Source organism: Martes martes (genome assembly GCF_963455335.1).
Source record: "Martes martes genome assembly, chromosome: 9".
Taxonomy (NCBI): domain Eukaryota; kingdom Metazoa; phylum Chordata; class Mammalia; order Carnivora; family Mustelidae; genus Martes; species Martes martes.
In genome coordinates, this window is record NC_137896.1 from 73,504,344 (window position 1) to 73,526,059 (window position 21,716).

At 39.0% G+C, this 21,716-nt stretch overlaps 1 protein-coding gene across 4 annotated transcripts in view; it reads left to right on the plus strand.

Moving 5' to 3' along the window:
- Positions 1-21,716, plus strand: part of EML6 (EMAP like 6) — a gene marked incomplete at its 5' end in the record, with an annotated part of 278,105 nt that overhangs the window by 90,995 nt on the left and 165,394 nt on the right. For all 4 annotated transcript variants that reach the window (XM_080812628.1, XM_080812625.1, XM_080812626.1 and 1 more), the window contains 2 exons: positions 17,785-17,944; positions 21,310-21,408. In XM_080812628.1, coding sequence (XP_080668754.1) covers positions 17,785-17,944; positions 21,310-21,408 — 259 coding nt within the window. The remainder of the gene's footprint in view (positions 1-17,784; positions 17,945-21,309; positions 21,409-21,716) is intronic.

Below are 21,716 nucleotides of genomic sequence, written 5' to 3' on the forward strand. Positions count from 1 at the left end.
GCTTTCAAATGGGGAGTCCGGTCAGGTTTTTGCAACTGTGGCATAAGTTTTACCACAGGGCCCCTCACCATTTGGTTTCAGAAGTCTCTTGTTTTTATTTCATTTAAATTTACTCCTGACTCACATTCTGCATACCATGATGTCGTTATCCATTCTCCTCTGGGTAGACGTATTGATTGCTTTCTTTCTTTCATTTTTCCTTTCTTTTCTTTTCTTTTTGCTTTCCTATCCTTTTCCTTTTTAAAAATTAAAAAAAAAAATTTAAAAAGATTTTATTTATTTATTTGACAGAGAAGGATCACAAGTAGGCAGAGAGGCAGGCAGAGAGAGAGAAGGGAAAGCAGGCTCTCTGCTGAGTGAGAGCCTGATGCAGGGCTCGATCCCAGGACCCTGAGATCATGACCTGAGCCGAAGGTTGAGGCTTAACCCACTGAGCTACCCAGGTGCCCCGCCTATCCCTTCCTTTTCCCCTCCCCCTCCCCCTCTCCCTCCTCCTCCTCCTGTTTTATCTTCATTTGGTATAGCTACATCAAATGTGGATGTAATCTCACAATGTAATGTTGAATGAAAGAAAGCAAGTCCTAGAAGTATACGTATAATAACACAACATTTAAATGAAATTCAAATACAGACCTGCATACCTGCATAATAAAACTATATATTAAAAAGACTAATGAATGATGAAGAAAAAATTCAGGATAGTGGTATTTTCTTGGAGAGGAAGGAGAATGTGACTGGGTAGGGTTATGGAGGAGCATCATTGTATGGTAATATATTTCTTAAACTGGCTAATGGGCCCATGGGTGTTCATTTTATTTTTTATGCCTTATATATACAAATTTTATGTATGTATGAGTGTATATGTATTTATATGTTTGAGATATTTTACAATAAAAAAGAAAAAATTATTTCCTCTTGTAAGTCATATGCTCAATGTCAAAATTATGGATTTTGGTGCTGAGAAGTCAAATAACCCTTTGACAAAGTAGGTTTTTAACTTTTTGACAAACTAGATTCTTAATTGGCCTTTGGCAACCAGTAGATACTAAAAGAAGGATGCTATAACTCAGACTGGCAAACAACATCCTGCAGACCAAATCCTGTTGACTGCCTGTTATTGTATGGCCCATGAACTAAGAATGCTTTTATACTTTAAAGTTCTTTTTATTTTGTTTTTGTGCTTTTGTTCATCATTTTTATTTATTTATTTAATTTAAATTCTAGTTAGTTGACATACAGTTCAATATTGGTTTCAGGAGTAGAGTTCAGTGGCTCATCATTTACATACAACACCCAGTGCTCATCATAACAAGTGCTTTCCTTAATACCCATCACCCAATATATCCCATTCCCTATCCATCTCCCTCCCTCAACCCTCTGTTTGTTCTCTATAATTTAAGTCTCTCATGATTTATTCCCCCCTCTCTCTTTTTCCCCCTCCTGTATGTTCATGTTTTGTTTCTTAAATTCCACATATGAATGAAATCACATGATATTTGTTTTTCTCTGATTGACTTATCTCGCTTAGCCTAATACACTGTAGCTCCATCCATGTCATTGCAAATAGCAAGACTTCCTATTTTTTGATGGCTGAGTAGTATTCCATTGTGTATACCTACCACATCTTCTTTATTGACATCGACTTCATTAGTTATTGGGCATTGGGCTCTTTCCATAGCTTGGCTGTTGTTTATAATGCTACTGTAAACATCGGGGGAATGGACTTCCTCCAATGTGTATTTTTGTATCTTTTGGGTAAATACCTAGTAGTGCAATTGCTGGGTCATAGGATAGTTCTATTTTTAACTTTTGAGGCACCTACATACTATTCTCCAGAGTGGCTGTACCAGTTTGCATTCCCACCAACAGTGCAAGAGGGTTCCCCTTTCTCCACATCTGTGCCAACACTTGTTGTCTCCTGTGTTGTTAATTTTAGCCATTCTGATAGGTGGGAGTTGGTAACTCATCATGGTTTTGATTTGTATTTCCCTGATGATGAGTGATGGTGAGCATCTTTTCATGTGTCTCTTAGCCATTTGGATGTCCTCAGAAAAATGTCTATTCATGTCTTCTGCCCATTTCTTAACTGGATTATTTGTTTTTTGGGTGTTGAGTTTAGTAGTTCTCTATAGATTTTGGATACTAACCTAAAGTTCTTTGTAAATGAAATTTTGATTTGAAATGAAAAAAGATCCAAAGAGGAATAATATTCATGACATGTGAAAATTTTATGATATACAAATTGCAGTGTCCATGAATAGAGTTTTACTGGAACACAGATGTGTTCATTCATATACATATCACACATGGCTGCTTTCACACTACTATGACAGGGTCAAGTAGTTGCCACTGAGACCCTATGGCCTTCAAAGGCTAAACTCTTTACTATCTAGTCTACAGAAAATGTTTGCTGGCTTCTGGTGTAATGGAAAGGCAACTGGTATTAGAGAGGTAAAATTAGTTGGCTCTAAATTTTCAGAATCAGGACATCCCTTTGAATCTTCGCTCAGCTCCTTATTAAATTGTGCTCTCTGATCTTCAGTAGAACTTCTTTAAAAGGATAGTCAATGTGAAAATGCCTAGCAAACCACTGGCACAAATTAAAGACTTAATTGTTTCTTTCCTTTTGAGATCAAAATCTGCCTTATATTAGCCCAAAGGATCTGAGTAAGACTTTTCTTGATTCTTTGCAAATTTTTATTAGTCATGGTTGGGTAATTTGCATCTACAGACTGAGCTAAGACAAATCACTTCATATTTTGAGTCTTACTTTTCCCATCTGCAAAGTAAGAACATAATAACTATCCCCCAAGGTTATGCTGAAGATTAACAAAAACAGTGGTTGTTAACTGTTACTGGTTTAGGTCCTTTGCTCACAATCTGGTTATTGCTGTGGTACCTTTCTCCAGAGAACATGTTATTCACTTGAAATCCAGCCTTTTTTTTTTTTTTAAGGCCAACAAGGGAGTTAATCTAGAGGTCTAGAGGTCAAGCTGATGTAGAGCTTTGCCACTAACTGGGAGATTCTGGGCACAACACTTTACTACTCTGCACCTTAATTTTTTTGTAGTTGAAGAAGCATTACATAGCTGCCTAGAAGGGTCAAATAGCTCAGGACTTAGATGTTAAAGGTATCACCCAATATTCCATCAAAACAAAACTTGAATTAAGGAGTACACTATAGCCAGATTTTGGGGGGAGTACCTGTTTTAAAACCATGGACATTAATTATCATCAAACGTGTCCTAAAATAATCATCATTTTCAGAGACCTCCCCTCCAACTACATGCATGCTTTCATTATTTTTTTTAATTTAAATTCAGTTAATTAACATATAATGTATTATTTGTTTCAGGGGTACTTTCATTTTTCCTAAAACTAGCATAAATTGACTTAGAGGCTCATAGATCACATTCTGCCCTCCAAGATGGTAAATTCTTTTCTGGGCCTGTTCAGAGGCACAGCCTGCATTCTGTGCATTCTCATTGTACCCACTGGCATATCAGATACTCTGATGGGGAGACAGATGAACCACCATTCTGGACAGAGTGCAAGTTTTCTGGCCTCAAGCAGTTTTTAAGTTTTTTACCTTTGGTGGATGAAATCAGATATGGGAGAATGCAAGGGGAGGTAGAGGGTGTTACCTCTACATAGTATGTATGTAGGACCCTCAGTTCCAGCCCAGCTAGACCCGTCTTGGGGGTTAAACTTGACCACATGGACAAAGCCTCTAGAACAGGAGCTGGCAGGGAATTCCATTGCATTAAGGGTTAAGGAACCTACATAGTTATCCTTCATGTACTGTTTTCCTGGATTTATTTAACCCTAGACATTAATTTCTGCTCTGTGAAAATTTAGAGTTGGAAATCATTTCCTATGACATGTCTGTGAATATGAAGTAATGGGTGAGGTTGGCCTGGACCTGCAAAGCTGCTTGCATGAATTCCTGGCTCCGGAGGGAGCCTTCTTTTAAAGGGAATGTTTATTCATGCTTGACTCCCCAGTGTGATGTCATGCCTCTGCTCTGAGGAGGGCATGCTTGTCCTTTTTGTGGAATAATAGAATATAGATAAGCTCTTTTTCTCCTTGCTGAACCATTTGTGCTAAACTAAAATACAAAGGAAAATCAGTGACCTTGAATTAGGCTTGTTTGCTATGTTCTTGGCTTTCAAAGACCCTTTCTTCATTGCTGTTTAACATTTTTGCTATACATACTATTGTAAGGAATCTAATATGCAATTTTTTAAAACCAGTATCACAAATATCATTATTTTTAATTTTGTACCTAATTTAGTTAGAAAATAAGACATCATTGGTGGAGACAGGAAAATGTAGGGAACAGAATCAAGTCCATGAAGACTTCAGATATTAAATGTGAATATAATTAATATGTTTAAAGAAATAAAATATGGGATTAAAATACAAATTAGGAGCAAGACACTATTTAAAATAACTAATATTTGAAAAAGAACCAATTAGAGCTTTGAAATGAACAGAATTGAAAAAAAGAAAGTATATCTGAATAAATGGTCTAGGACAGAGAGGTTTAGAAATGTGGAGAATAGAGTGAAGAGTCATATTAGAGTTATATATCTAGTGAGACTGTATTTCAAGAATAGGGACAAAATTAAGAAATTTTCAGGTAAAACAAGAATTTTTTCAGACCTCCACTAGAGAAACGTAAGAGATATACTTAAGATGGAAAGAATGATCTGAGATTGAAATGTCTGAGAGACAAGAGAAATGAGAACAAAGTAATTGATAAATGTATACATAACTAAATAAACATTGACTGTGTGAAATAATAATAATAATAATAATAATGTCTAACTTATATATTTAAAAAAACAACTAACATAAAGGTAGAATTGGAATGTGAGCCAGGACAGATAGGAGTTAAAAAGTGTTCTCAAATTCTTCCATGCTTAAAGAAGAAGGTACAGATAACTCTTAAATTTAGATTTTTGTAAGAATGCATGTTAACATTTCTAGATTAATCCACAATAAAACAATAGAAGACACAACTTTTAAAGAATGGGGAAAAAAAAGAAATTTAAAAAAAGATTAAAAAGGGAAGAAAAACTAGAAAACAAAAAACAGGATGAATAATGCATAAGGTAAGTGGCAGAAATAAATCCAAATATCTCAGTGATTATATGAAGTACAAATAAACTCTGTTCCCCAGTTAATAGATACAGATTTTCACTTGGGATTAAAAAAACCAGTTATATCTTGTAAGAGATATCCCTAAAGGTTAAGAATGCAGAAAGGTGGACAGTAAAAAGATAAGAAAGATGTACCAGGTAAATTCTAGCCAAAAGGAAGCTTATATAGCTCAATTAATATCTTGTAAAATAGAATTTAAAGCATAATCAAATACTAATGATAAAGAACATAACTACATGATAATAAAGTGGTTTGCCAAGAAAATAAAAAGTCCTAAGCTTGTATATACCAATAACATAGCCTAAAAAATAAAAAGCAAAATTTAACAGATCGATGTGGAGAAATTGATCCATTCACATTCAGTGGGAGCTACTGGTACTCTTTTCTGTGGTTGATAGATAAAGCAGTCCAGAAAAGCAGCAAAGGAAAGAACATCCCAAGAGACATTTCTAAGGTTGGCTTTTAGGCTGTTGAGGACCCAGTCATCAAAAGCATACTCCTCCCTTCTCTTTTGGCACTGCAGAGTCCAATTATAACCAGTTTTTGCCCCTAGAGCCTGGAGGTCTAAAAGTACTCTTTGGCACCTGATCAACTAAGGGCACAGGTGCCAAACACTTGCTCAGCATTTTCTTATGGAAATCACCCCTTCTTTATATTAATTCATACCCACATGAAAGAGCCAGTTTGCTCATTCTGGCCTCTTCTCCCTGGGCCTCTTGGATCACCAATTCTTGCTTTACTGTAGGACACAAAGATAGATGATCTTGCACCCCATTTTGATCTTTCCACGTTGTTCACATTGCATTAAAGTTGTCTGCGGTGATAAGAGATAATGGTAGTGGGAGAGGGGGCATTACTCTGTAAAACCATCTCTATGCAGTAGAAACAGATAATCTTGCACATATAGATCTTGAAAAATTTTTTCTTTAGTTAGTCATTATGCCAAGTTCAGTGTTAGCTCTGCAATGATAGAATCCCAGCGGTTCAGAATTGAGGGTGGTGGTCAAGAGTCAAGCATGGACTTCTAGTTCTGGCAAACATGTGGGACTGAAGTGACAGATGCTTACCTTCCCACCCTTCCTGCCCCTCTCTAAACACATAGAAATGCTGGGAAAAGTATAACACTCCAACATAAAGACAAAGGAAACTTGAAAGGGAGGAAAAGAGGGGAAGGAAGAGGCATAAAATAAAAACAAAGGGTGGTGCTGTCAGGCAAGAGCCAAAGAAAAACCAAAGCTCTAAGTGCAAGAGTTGCCGTAGTGTGGTACCCCTGGTTCCCGGGTGCTCAGGGGTGGTCTTGGAAGTAATAGTTCCATAAATATAAATTCTGATCACAGTCAACTAAATCAATTAGATATGCAAATTTGGCCTTTACTAGAAGAGAGTGGAGCTTCAGCTCAACCTAATGCTTAGCCTTGGAATAGACTTGAGGGTTTGGAGGTTGAGAGTGGCAATAAAATTTAGGGCTCTTTTATAGCTTTATCTTTGCCTCATACCTTCATCAAGGCACACCTCCCCTCCTCCAGCAGCTCTAAGTCCCCAGTTATGACTTGGGTTTAAACATTTACCTTAGACACCCACTGCCACAAAAGTGCCATTGTTAAGCATTGGAGAATACCTTGCATTTTGATGCAGCTGGTTAGGGAATTAGTAAGTCAAAGGTCAACTCTTGCATGGCCAAAGAACCAAAACAACTTTAAAATTGTCATTTTATGGCACTCTCACAGAGCTGAGCAACTCTGTAATTTTAAAAATCAAAACTGGCCACTTTTCCATTTAGATGACCATCCACATGGAGGAAGTACTTCCAGGGTTCTCCTCATCCTGTATTATAATCTCATAGGTGTGAAATACAGCTTGTTACCTCTCCTTGTGGTTCTGACTCTCCAGTCACAAACGGAGCACCATCTGAAATGTTTGACATAGAACATTTTGAGGAAACGGAAACGATGATATCATTTACAATTTAGCAGTGGAACAAGAGGCCGTTGAATACAGCCTTGAGATCTGTGGCTCAGTTGACATGGTGTTAACACAGTTGCGAGGCTTGCCGTCCACCTTTCAGATCCCTTGAGAATATAAACTAGCAAATAAGGCTTACCCTGAAAATAACTGCATGCTACTTTACAATAGAAGTAGAATATTCCAAGAGCAGAACAGATAGAGGTAGTAACATTTTGCCATCTGGCAAAGCCACTAGACCAGATGGATTCACTAATGACTTCTCTAAAGTATTTAATCAGACCTTACTGAAACACATGACTGGCATATTTAATTATCCTAAATTAACAGGACTTCTGCCAAATATAGCCCTCAATGCTTGAGTCATGCTCCTTCCTTGAAGAGGAAAAAACAAGATGAATAGCTCCAGAAAGCTGGGTTTCATGTAGACCCCTTTCATTACTGAACCTTCTCATTACCAAATTGTTGTGTTATAGTCTTAAGGCAGTAGTTCTCCTTTTTCAAAGAATGAATTGTAAGACAAGCCACGCTGATCAAATTCATTTTATCAGTAACAATTTTACTTGATGAGAACATCTGGGGGTTGATAAATCTGATATAGTCATCAGATATCCCATCCTACTTCCTGCCTATGGAAGACTTCTAAATTACCAGATACATTCTTTTTTTGCATAAGTTAGTCAATTTTTATTTCTCTGTAACTGTTTTTTTATTTGCTTTAATTTTTATCTCTGTATCAAAGCAATGTAGATACACAAATCAAAGATTACAGAAGGCTTTATATAATGAAAAACTGCCCCTGCCCCACCCTTTCCCATCCCCAGTCTACTTTCCAAAGAACACTTTTGATTCTTAGGACTGTTGTTTTTGTGTGTTTGTTTGTTTGCTTGGTTTCTGGTTTTTGTTCCTGGTATTTACCTCCACATCTCAAACCAGTATGATTAATTGCTATTTTGTAATTAATCTGTTTTAGAGTCCAACTCATGATTGATACGCTTCTAAGATACTTCAGGATGTAGTTTACATATACCATTTTTACTTTCCTTTCCTTCTCTTCCCCAAAGGGTTATTTCATTATTTTCAAGTCCCTTAACATTTACCTTTGTAACTTTAAGTTGTATTTTTATACCTTTATTTTTGGAGTCTTCAACTTTGAATAGTATCTCTAGGCTCCCACTGTTGTATGGTGAAGATATTGATGTGAATATTCCACTAACACTCTATCATTCTTTCATTCAGTGTGTTTTTTGAGTCATCCATGTTGATGTGTGTATCAGTAGTTCATTCCTTGTTATTTCTGAGAACAATTCCATTGTATGAATATATAATAACTTCATTATCCATTCACCCATTGATGGCCATTTGCATTATTTTCAGTTTTTTGCTGTTATAAATAAAGCTACTATGAACAATTGTATATACGTTTTTGTTTAGACATGTCTTTTCTCTTAGGTAAATGACTAGGAATGGAATTGCTAGATCATATAGTAAGTGTATACTTAACTTTATAAGAAACTGCCAAATACTTTCCAAAGTGATTTCTCATTTTACACTCCCATCAACAAGGTATGTACATTCCAATTGCCCTACATCTTCAGCAACACCTGGAATGTCAGTCTTTCTAATTATAGTGGTCTTTGACAATGTTCAAGTCTTTTGGCCATATTTTAACTATGTTTTAACTATGGTTGTCCTCTTACTATTACTATTTAAGCATTCTTTATGTTTTGAGGGCAAAAGTCTTTTATGAATTTTCTTTACCAGTCCATGGCTTGTGTTTTCCTTTTCCTGATGGTGTCTTTCAAAGAGCAGAACTCTAGTTTATCATTTTTCTTCTTTTATGGCTCATGTTTTTTGTTTTGTGTTAAGAAACATTGTCTTTCAAAGGTTACAAATGTTTGGTCATGTGTTTTTTCTATCAGTTGTATACTTTTAGTTCTTATACTGAGCTCTCTGGTCATTTGGGATAACTTTTGTGGATGATGAGAGGTAAATGTTGAGGTTCATTTTCTCCATATGGATGTCTAATTGTCCCCAAAACTATCCCTCCTCCTTTAAGTTACCTTAACACCTTTGTTGGAAATCAATTGACCATATAAGCCTGGGTCTATTTCTAGACTCAATTCTGTTCCATCAATCTTTTGTCTATCCTTATACCAAAACTATACTGTCTTAAATCTGACTCTGTTCTATAAAGGCTCTACACAGAATTTCCCCTTCTGTTAACATTTTTACTCAAATTTATTGATTTCAGTAGTTGAGTCCAAATTCTCTCACTGTCAATCATGACTGAATTAGATTTCCAAAGTCTGTTCTTGCCTAGGATATTTCCTCCTTAGGATAACTTCTTTAGATAACCTATCTTGTCCATTTCATGTGGTTCTTAACAGTTTAATTCTTAGAGGGTAGTCTTATTTTTAAATTTTGAGGGTTATTTCACAATAACTCTATGGAGATGAGTTTGCTTGGCTTAGAATGTCAATCCTCAGGAGAGAAGGATGGTTTTCATATGTTTGTTTGGAGCAGGTTCTATCATGTGGCAGTTAATGAATAATAATACCTATATTGTGCTCACTAGGTTTTTAGCACTACTGTTTTAGTCACTGTCACTTAGGATTTATTAAACCCTCACAATTATGCCTACCTTCTTTCAAATAGGTACTATTATTATTTTATTCTTGTTTTTAGAGGAGCACATAGAAGTTAAGTAATTTCCTGAAGATGATTCGTGAGAAACTATTTTGTGCCAGTAAGTAGAGGAGATACGCTTCAGTGATGTACTGATGACTGTTTAATAATGAGCTCCTCAAGAGAAAAAATGTATACATACACCCTCAAAGGTTTGTGATAAACTTTACCGGTGTAAATGATGGGTGGCACACAATTTACAAATAATAGAAAAGTATAACGCTCTACTGTAAATTTCATACAGCCAGTCGATTCTCATAGAATGCTTTCATTGATTTTTGTTGAACTCATGTATCTGTGGTCAAACTTTGGTTGCAGTTCAACTATGATCTGACAAAATCAGATGAGGAATGAATGCTTGATTACTCTGTGGTTCAGAAAAGAAGTCTTTCACATCATTGACAAATGAGTGTAGTTCTGACATGAATGTTTGTATTTTCAATTATATTACTAAGACAAAAGTGAAACAACAAAGACATATCTCAGAACTTCAATCATTTGCCAATGATGTGAGCTACTTCTCTGCTGAACTGGATGATATTTTTTGAATATTGGCAGAGTATTTTCTAAATTTTTTGTGTGACTCACAATGTAACAGCTACAGACATGACACCTTTTTAAGTTTATTCTGCATTATTAACATTTTATCCTTTTATGTCTTAAGTGTAGACAACCAACAAAACAATAAATCAAGCCTTTATTTGTGGTGTTTGTTGATTTCCATGATGTACCTACCACAATGGCTGATTTCAAAACCACTAATGTGATAGTATTGATAGAAAAGAGGTTTGCATTGACACATCATTCTATAGTATTTCTACCATAGAGAGAGGAGAATGGTAAATAACCTCAAGATAATAGTCAAATGTAGTAAAATCATTAGGAAATAATGAGTTTTAGTGTATATTCTTTTAGTTGTAAGCTTATATAATTTAATATTTGACAGTGGTTGTGTTTAACAATTGATTCTGAAAATTGCTAAAATGGAACAGCTCTTGCTGGTGAGTTTGAGCTGGCTTCAGCATGCCACTGCACACTTTGGTCCCAGGCAGCAAAACCACTATGCTCTTAACCACTCTTCCACGTGGTATTAAAGCATTGCTAGAGTATATTTCCATACCAATACAAGTATGGTGGTACTAAGCATGGAAGATATATTACATTTCTTTATTTTTCTAAATCATATTAACTCCCATTAAATGTACCACCCATCCAGGTAGTTGAGAAGTCCAACTTGAGGGACTTCCGTGCTCAACCATACGGGTACCCTCAGGCTCACACAGGTCAGGAACATGGCAGTGTACCACTGGTGGTCTATCCACACTGTCATCACTTCCATTCATCCTGCCAAAGCCCACCTGAAAGGCAGGCCCTCCCTCTTTGTGGTATCAGATGAGATTATGGTCCCAGTGATGGCACTCTAGTGCTGAGGGCATCCTGGGGGACAGACACTGGAGCACAGCAACCTCCATCTGTGGCTGCACTACCTCTGGGTTACTGTGTTCAGATAAAGCTTCCTTTGCCTTTTCTTCCTCTGGTGCACATCCACTGAAGCTGGCCACTCCCTCTCCGGAAGGCAGCTGTCTCCCCACTGCCCTCAAACAGTTCAACCCAATCACATGGATGCACTTATGCCTCCAACATTGGGAAATTTCTTTAATATTATCTTCAAGGTAGGCAGACAGAAAAGTTTCATGCTTTTCTGGTGAGACTATTTTAAAGAAGAGATAATAACATTTATCTATTACTGAAAGAATCACTGAAGTAGCCTGGGCAAAAATGAAATGAGGCTTTAAAAAGTAAAATCGGGGGCAGGGGCGCCTGGGTGGCTCAGTCAGTTGGGTGTCAGACTCTTGATTTCTTGGGTCATGATCTTGATGTCCTGTGTTGGGTGCTGTGCTTGGCAGGGAGTCATCTTGAGGATTCTCTCTCTCCTCTGCACCTCCCCCTCAAATAAATACATTAATCTTCAAAAAAAAAAGTAAAGTCAGGGCCTCTCAGCTGGTTCAGTCAGTACAGCATGCAACTCTTGATCTTGGGGTTGTGTCTTCAAGCCCCATGTTGGGTTTAGAGATTACTTAAAAATAAAATTTAAAAAAAAAGTGAAGTCAGAATCATGAGCATTTTTTAAATGCTGCAGTTGGAACAAGTACTCAAATATAATTTTTAGCCTTCAGGAATTAAAAGTGATTAATGTTGATTAGTGTTTTCTGTTTAACCTTTATAAGCAAGGCTCCCTCTTTCCATGACCCTATTAATTCTCATCTCCTCATGCAACATATTTGGAAATCATCCTGATTTCATTTGACATCAGAAAGACATGCTTTTGCCCTCCTGGCATGCTGAAGAAACAAATCAGTTCCTTCTCCCGGATAGGGTGATGAAAGTCCTCTGCAGTGCTTTCTATTGCTATGGTAACGGAAGATGGGATTTCCCAAGGGAAACAGATTTTTATATACACAGAGAAAAGCAGTTCTTTAAAAGCTTGATCCCTTTTTTGTTGCTGCGTGTATAATATTATCAGTGCAATAAACTGAGTACCAAAAGAAAAATTGAATGACACCAACCTTTTCATATAGGTGTGGACTGAGACCTCAAGTGATTCGAGATCTTCAGTGAAAGGGAGTCAGTTTTTAAAGTTTTAATATTGTGGCATTGCATTCATAACTATAATGATTTGCAAGATTTGCAAAGGGCAAGTTTTCTTAGAAGAACACAGAAGAGACTTGATTTATGGACTCTCAGATAGCAGCTAGACTTACAATATAAGTAAGTAGGATCAATACTTCCAGTCTCAGAAAGACTTACAACACTGTGTATGGTGAAGATGACGGGAGACCCAGAGTAGAACAGATACGTTGTGTAATCACCATTCCACAACACTTTCCACTTGTGTACTTTTCTCCCTGGGAAGTACTCAATAGTTGGCTATTTCATAGATGAAATCTTATCAGAAGGAATTCAAAAGGTATGATTCTTTCCATGACAGCCCCTTTTTCGGATATGGGGACCTAACTTCCTTTAATCTGTCGGCTCATCTAAAGGCATTACTGTAGGGTAGCTTTTTAGACTCAGGGCACCTCTGTGGAAGGAGCGAAGAACAATTTTGCAGTATGCAGCAGGGGGTGGATTTGGTTTTATGTGAGGAAAATACATACATATATACACATCTGTCATTTGAGTGCTTCTGAACTAAAATTCCAAAGATGTCTTGGGATTAGACAAAAGCAGATCCTGCTTAAAACAACTTTTCTGGAAATTCTTGAGTTCCTAAAGGCAGAGGTGTGGGAAGAAGGGAATAGATACCTTGATGGTAACTTCCAACCTGGTTCTTGTGGAAGTGATTCTACAACTGTCCCATTCCTGACACCTTGTATATTATGCTCTTGCAAATCCAAAGATTAAAGTTTGATGGTTTTCCTCCTGGTCTCTGATGAGGTTTAAAGAGTGCTGAGTGCTGTTGAAATGATATGACAAATTTAAAACAAAAGTGAAGTTCCACTTGGCTGTGCTCTAAAAGGTACACAGATGCCATCATTCTGGTGGAAGAAGTGACGTTTCTGGGGAGCTGATGGGAAGGTAACAAATGGCAAAATGAATAAAGGTTGTTCTCTGTTCTCTCTGTTCTTGACATGGACGTGGGTAAATAGAAACATTATGAGTCATTTTTAGCAATCAAGTTGCACACAAGCCAGAGAGGTGAGGTCAGAGAGTTTTGGCTTACAAAAGGAGAAACAAGAAAACTGATAATATATTCAAATGGCAAAGGTGGAATCTGGATCAGTGGGTATCATGCACTGGGAAGAGATGATGTAAAGAACAGCATAAAAGGAGTTATGACAAAAAATTTTTAAAAAAATTTCCAGTGTGAACTTTTTAATGAATGTGATCAATTATGAGCCTTGATGTGAAGGAAAAGAACAATAATGAGAGTAAAAATATTTGAAATCTATACTGGGATGTTTTTGGTCACACCACTAATTGAGTAGTTTCGATTGGCAAGTTATTTGGAAGTCCTCTTTCAAGATTTCTTGAAAGCTGTCTATTTCATCCCCCACCCTATTCAAGGAAGGAAATCCTCAAATGATGGCAAGAACAACTGCCTGGAAGAGTGAATTTTTTAAAATTCTGGGTACTTCCAGACCCCAGGCATCTACCAAATATTTCAAACATTTTTAAAAAGATTTTATCTATTTATTTGAGAGAGAAAGAGAGTTGGGGTGAGGAGCAGAGGGAGAGGGAGAAGCAGACTCCCCAGTGAGCAGGGAACCTGATGCGGGGCTCAATCCCAGGACCCTGGGGTCAGGACCTGAGCCAAAGTCAGATGCTTAACCAACTGAGTCACCCAGGTGCCCCATCCAAACATTTTTAAACAGAAGCTATGATCCGGCAAATTTTCACTTATGTCTCTTGATAGTGTCTCTGACCATCTAGGGGGATAACACTCGTTCTCTATTTTCCAGTTCTTGCGTAGAACCTATTGCCCACATCAGTGTGTTGAGACAATATGACAGCCATGATGTTGGTATCATTTGCTCCTTCTTCTGCAGGCACTTTATTGCTTACTCTACCATGTGATGTTCTGGTCAGACCCTCTTCTTGATAGCCCTTAGGACTCCGAGCATGGTGCTATCCTGAGGGATCTCCTTGGTTTCCTCACTAAAAATTGGGCTAGGTCATCTTTTCCCAGGATCAGGCCCCAAAGGTTTTAACTCTAATGCTGCAAATTCTGTGAATTTAAAAGTTGCCCAAGCAAATAACTTCAGGCAACTTTGACATGCTTAGGCTTTTCCTTAGCCTTCAGCATCCAAAAAGTTTTTCTCTCTTTCCCTTAAGTATCTCTTGACTCTTTTTCCATCCGCCCTACCCCTCCTTACATAACTGTTGCCCATCCCCTTATTGGCCTCCTTGGCTCTTCTCCTAATACTTCTCACCCATCTGTCCTTCCCACTTCCTCACTGATGTTGGAGTTACCTTACTAAAATATGCAACTGTTCATGCCGTGTCCTCTAATAATTGGCAGTTGTGCCCTAACTTCCTGGCCTGCTTAAAAGAGCTTATAAGGCTGCCCTGGCCTACCTGACCCATCTCATTTTCTGCTACTGTCTGCAAGACTGAATTTGAGTATTGTCTTTGTACATGGATGCCCTTTGCCCCTTGTATATGTGTTACCTTTTTCTGGTACTCCATATAAAGATTCCCTAGGATATATTTTCCAGCAAGCCCTTGTTAGATGGCGACGCAGATCCTGGCAACGCAGGTGTTTCTTATCCCAGGACTCCTCTTATGGCTATAGAACTGAGGTCTGCGGGGGTGGGCCTTCCTATGCAGAGACTGGTAGTGGAGACAGCACCGAGGGCCAGATCCCACACTTTGAGCTGCCTCTGACACACAGTGCCTCCCAGGGTATCTCTTCCCTAACCCCTGCATCTGGACCTGCACTCACTCCCCCACACATCAGAAGCCACGAAGTCTACCTGACCCTTGTTTACCTTCCTGGGAAAACTTGCACTGCCCCCACCCTGCCCAGGCGGTGCTGAGGCCCATGGTCATCCCGGACCATACTCACAGGGGAACATCTGATGGAGGGGGCTGGGGTGAAGAGGCCAGCTGACCCATCTCAGGCCGCTGGCAGTTGGGCTGTGTCAGAGACGGGGAGCAAAGCTCTGCGGCTGTTCTTCAGGGGAGAGGCTTGAGGAACCGGCAGCAGGGATCTCCTGGGACAATTCTGGATGACTCGCTGTTGCCCAGAGGAACAACTGGCCCTGAGGATGTGCAGTGAACGTGTATTCCAGTTGCTACGGCCTTGGACCTTTGCTGGTGGATTGGGCCCCAGGGGCTGCTGCAGAAAATGCCAAGGTCCAAGTCTTTCCTCCAAGAAGGGTCGCAGACTAGAGTTGCAGCTGGGACTATGTGCATCTCACTCTCGGGTTCTGGCCTCGGGCGGTACCGCCCCTGCATAGCCTTTGGGCCAGAGCGCATCCCAACACCTGACCTGACTCCTGGGCCAAAGTGCTCCCCACCGTGACTCTGAGGGTCGGGGAAAGGGCACGAGGCATCATGGAGGACTGAGGTTTTCCTGACAGGTGATACCAGCCAAACTTCTTACAGGGGCGTCCCACGTGAGGGGCCTCCGGCACTCGGAGCACCCAGGTGTTCCTCATCCGTGTACTCCTGCACCGCTCCCGCAGACGTCTCCGAGATCCCCCTAGATCACCCTTCTTCTGGCGAGAGGTGTTATGGCAGCAGCACCTGGGGCCTGATAGGCGGTCCTCCGAGCCGCCCCTGACAGTCCCTCCCAACCCATCCTCTCCTTGCCCCTGCAACTGGCCTCACTCTCACACCTTCTCCCCTCCAGCTACAGAGTGTGCCCTGCGGGTGCCACCTGCACCTTGTTTTAAAAGAAAACAAAAACCCAACAAAGCACCAGCCTGCGCAGGAGAGTGCATGTGGAACAGACTTCCAGTGTGCGGAGTAGTACCACGAGTGAGGACTGGTGCAGTGGGGACATTGGGAACACCCTGCAAGACAAGCTGCACTGCGGCGCCAGGGTACAAGGGCCTGGGGAGGCCCTCGGTGAGGAAAGGGGATGGTACTCAAAGGTCCTGGGCAAAAGACCGCACTGGGTTTGGTGGGAGGCCCAGGAAGGGAGCTCAGTGGGACGAAGATGAGAAGGAGCTCAGGGGGATAGCCGAGGGAGCTTGGTCGCTGCAGAACTTGGGGGAAGCACACATGTAGACCGGAGAGCGGCAGAAGTAATCTGTGTTTGAAAGACGCACTGTATCCAGAGATATGCATGTGTTGCTTGTATATAAATGCCAGTTACACAAACGTTGATAATGAAACTTGCTTTGAGTGCTTACTCTGAGCCCGGTGTTGTGCTGAAAGCTCTGTGTTCTGTATATTGTCTGCTTTGATGTCGTAACTCCATTTTATAGATAAGGAACGGGAGACAAAGAGATGAACAAACCCAAAGAACCATAGGTAGTAAAGGACTACTTATAGAGCATATATTTGTACTAAAATCATGCTGAAAGTTGAAAAGGAAAAAAAAATGTCAATTGTGTAAATGTTGAAATCAGAAAAGAAAATTCTTTTATTGTGTAAAAGGTCATCTGCTAGTTTTTTTATATAGGTAATGTGCCTTTTTAAAAACATTCTCAACACCTATTTTTAGAAAAGCATGACTTCTTTACACAATGGTTTTAAAACAGTAGAGTAATTGCTCATCTGGGAATAACAATAATGACCTTTCTTCCTCTTGACTGCTCCAGACTCCCTGAAATTCTAGTTGGTATTTGACAAAGTTTTATTTTGATTGGACTGTAGAGGAATAATGTTAAATAAACCACAAGCATGGTAATTTGTGGTTCTTTTGGTGTTAGTGATTTCTGTAAAATAGATATTTTCATTTAAAATACATAATCTATGGCAACAGACACAGAAACAGCACTTGACTCTAAGACCCGTCCGTGCTTTGAAATCCTAATGAGGATGGCACCTGGAGCTTGTGCAAGCAGGTTTAATTAATTCTGAGAAGCACACTTTCTCCTAGCAACAGCCTTTTTCTTTTTTTCAAATTAAAGTCAAAAGCTAACTTGAAAAAGCTGAGTAATATTTTCAAAGTCAGTAAGTAAATATCCTGACATAAAGCAATTATAGAACCACATAGATATTCTAAGCATAAAATTATCATATTAGTGTCTGATTTTCAAGGTAACCAAATGGGTAAGATCAGATGAAATTATTGTTAAACTGTGCTAAGCCTCTTTTGCCATTCAACATTTCCATTAGACCAGGCAGGTAATTTATCACTTTGAGGACAGTTCAAACTCTTTCTCTTGAGATTCTCTTGTTAGATGATTGAAATGAGAAACAAATGTGGATTTAAAAAAAACATGTTTTCCTTAGTTTTGTTTAGGAGGATATGAAAAAAGGGTTTTTTGTTTTCTGTTTTTTCTTTTTCAGCCTTGCCTTACATCCAGATAAAACTCTCGTTGCAACTGGCCAAGTTGGGAAGGAGCCATATATATGTATATGGGATTCCTATAATGTCCAGACTGTATCTATTCTTAAAGATGTCCATACCCATGGAGTCGCCTGCCTGGCTTTCGACTCAGATGGACAGGTGTGTATCTTTTTCCATTTCTGTTTTCTTTAATGATGTCTCACAAGTCACCTTGAATTACAGTGCACATAGCTTACAGGCTCAAAAGGTCTACGAATCTTGCTGCCTCCCCTTGTCCACCTCCTAGAATCCTCCCCTGTTAGATCCCTTCCAGCTGTTGCTCTGACATCCAGCTCTGGGTGGGCCCCAGTTTTGTTTCCCTTGGTCTCCTTATTGTTTGAAAAGCCTACAGAAGGAATCAGGGGACTCAAGTTGATCGGATCCATCGTGACTCAGCAATTCCACTTCATCTTCCATTTTAGCTTCCTATATTTGGAATCAGAGTTGGACCAAACCTTTTTCATAGACTTCAAGTCCTGAGCATCTCCTTGGTTCCCTTTGCTTTTAGGGGATAGCACCAAGGATAGCACCACCTCCTAATAATTCACTGAGAAGATTCTCTTTAACTCTTTACCTTGAGGTCTCTTATAACTCCTGCTTCTCCCTACCCATTCCCTGCAATTCAAGTAGCCACTGAGTCCTGCATGTTTGTGAAAATCTTTACAGTCACTGTCACGTACAGTCTCACTTACCCATTCTCTGCCACTGTCCTTTACGTTCCAAATCCATGGCCTGCCTGACAGTTGGGTAAATACCCAGTAGTGCGATTGCTGGGACAAAGAGTAGTGAAAGCATTACTTTAAAAACACCAAAAGCTTGGAGAACTCCGTGAATGAGGTCCATGCTTTGTGGCTGGGTATTCTAGACTACCCAACTTTTATAGCTTTGTCTTTTATCTCTTTGCAGTCACACTGGACACATCCATGAGATTCCTCTACCAGACCTTGCACTTTTGTTCCTCCAGCCCCTCCCTCATACTGTTTCTCCACTTTAAGTGCCCTACTCACCCTCCTTGCCACTTAAAGTGATTCATTCTTCCAAGACACTTCAAAGGTTTTCAAAGGACACACTTCCTGAAGCCTTCCCAGGACCCCTAACAAACTTTGCTTCTTGCCTTTGACTTCCAGCAGCCTTTGGCAGAAAAGATTTGTTAATGTTACAGATGACAGTTACATGTCAGTTTTCAAACTCTGTTACAGAAAAGGCAGTCCACACACACAGGGAGGATTCCTGACGTGTACTGCCTTCACCTCCTCACTAAGGCTGTGCCTTTTCCCCAGCCTTTTCTGTGATCCTGGGCCACCCTTCCTCGTATATCTGCCAATTAATTTTTTTCAATCCAATTTTTGGCAAATTTCCGAGTTAATTCTGTAGGGGCATGCTGTGGAAAGACCTGTGCAATTATTCCGAGGCTTGACTAGCCTGAGAGTTTGGGGCAGTTTGAGTGGATTGTAGGACTTGAGCTGGTTTGAGTCACTTTTCAAACAGTTATATTTACTTAGTGTTTCCTGCTGTTTTGTGAGGGTAGTGATCATTAATTAGATTCAGTACATATGTAGACCCCTGGCACACATAGTTTTTGATTTAACTACTCTGTAATCTCATCCAGGTTAGTCCACTGTGATTCCATGTCTATGGAGAAAGCTGGGTAGTCCCATTTGTTGAGATTTGCAGTTAGTGACTTCCTGACTAAATTGAGTGAATGTCTGAGTGCGTACACGAGGAGAAGTGTAAACATATGCTCAGATGAGTACCTATATGCATATTCTGATTTTGGTTTTCTAGCAAACATTATCAGAATTTGTTCAGAAGCATCACAGGAAAAATGTAATGCAGCAGAAGGAAATCCAGATTTAATGTTGAGTTCTTTGTTAGTTTGTGTTAAAATTTTAGCTGTTCTCTTTTAGGTTCCATTTGGAAGGGTGAGGGTTGGGGTGGACTGCATGGTACTTAACTGTCAGCTGAGAAAAATAACCTATTTGCTGGCTGTGATGGATTTCCTGGCTTGTTGATGCCTATTGCTTCAGGTCTGCCTTATTCCCTGACAGAGTTCACTGGAATTGAGTGATATTTAGAAAATGACAAATGGCCCATCACCTCTCAAACAACAAAAGGCAATAGAAATGCTTTTTAGATAGCCATGGGGCCTGTCACTACAAATGAATAAAGTAGATTATTTTGGGCTTTTTTCAATCAAGAAATGTGGGTTTTACTTTAGTACCCATACTAAAAAAGCTAAATGGAATTTACACACTTCAGATTTTTCTTATATGGACAAAAATGCAACCACATATTATAATTTCCATTGCTGGGATGCTCTATTAAAACTTAGAGCAAAGAAAAAAACCAATAAAGACCCCCTTTCTTAAGGGCACATTTTTAAAGTTCCAACTATGTATTTTTTATACTAAACATTATTGATCGAAGCCATCTTTACTGAAGAAAACTGAATAATCCCTGCATAACACATTTGCATTTAGCCATATGTGACTATCCTTCCACTTATATGCACACACACACACACACACACACACACACTCAAACATATTGAGTGAGATACATAAGCTCAGATACTCTTATCATTTGGGTGATACTATACTTTCGAAATCCTTTGACTTATTTCACCAATCCATACAATAATCCTGTCAGGTAGATCTAACACATATTTTGTGTTCATTTTACAAATGAGGAAAACGTAACTTAATGAAGTTAATTAATTTTGCAAGGTCTTAGATCTGGTTCCTCACAAGTCAAAAGAGAAGTCAAATCGACTTACACCCAGTCCAGGCCTCTGTGCATTACACAGTGTGGTTTCCGTAGGCGGGGCCATCCTGCCAGAACCTCCCTCTGATGTTTGGTGTTTCTAATACATGTTTGGATACTTTTGATTTTGTGTATACTTAAATGTGTTAAATTTTCTTTTCCCTTGAGAACAAGTTCTGATATAAACCCAAAGAATTTAGGCTAGGAGATGAAGTACCAGATTACTTTTACCAATGTGTCACCTAAAATGTTTGTGGAACTAAGAAAGTTAAGAATGAATGTAATATTCATTAGGAGTTTCCTTCCCCATGTGTTCGTCAAACCCTTTCGTTGAAGTAGTTTGGCAAGACTTTTAGTCTATAGAATCCTAGACTGTCTTCACTCTCACATTAATATTTTAAATTTAAAGATTAAAAAATTTGAAAAAAATTTTGAATCTTGCCTTCAAGTTGTGTTCCTCTGATATCAACTAGTTGAATTAGAGGCTTCGTGACGAATGAGTTGTAGCTTTGATGTTTTTGAAATTTCAGTATGTGCTAATAGAAGTCATCTGTGATATCATTAGTTGTGGACTTAAGATGGATTTTGAGAAATCATTTTTTTGCAGATGTTCAATGGTTGGCCCAGAGTAGGTCATCAGTGACCATTTGTTGAAAGAAGTGATGGATAATAAGAAACGTGCCCATCAGTTTCAGCTATTAAATTATTGTTCTTATTCTTAGCGTTTGGCCTCTGTGGGATTGGATGCCAAAAACACAGTCTGCATTTGGGACTGGAGGAAGGGAAAACTTCTGGCCTCTGCCACCGGCCACTCTGACCGGGTAAGAAGAGCTTATTGGATTGAACCATGCGGTTTTCCTAAGTATGAGGGAATTGTGAAGTAGCTTTCCAGAGTTGTCCTATTTTTAAAAGTAAACTTTCCATATGAAGACTTTTCCTACATATTCAACCTAAAAACTGTCTTTACAAAAATTAATTTATGATTAATAACTATGTCAGCATGATCTCTTCTGATGATCGGATGCTTTCTTTAAATTGTTACTACTTTTCATAGGCAAAAAAAATTTTTGATACTGGCATTTAGCATCTTGATAAAATCAAAATAGAATTGAATTTGAAATTATATGTA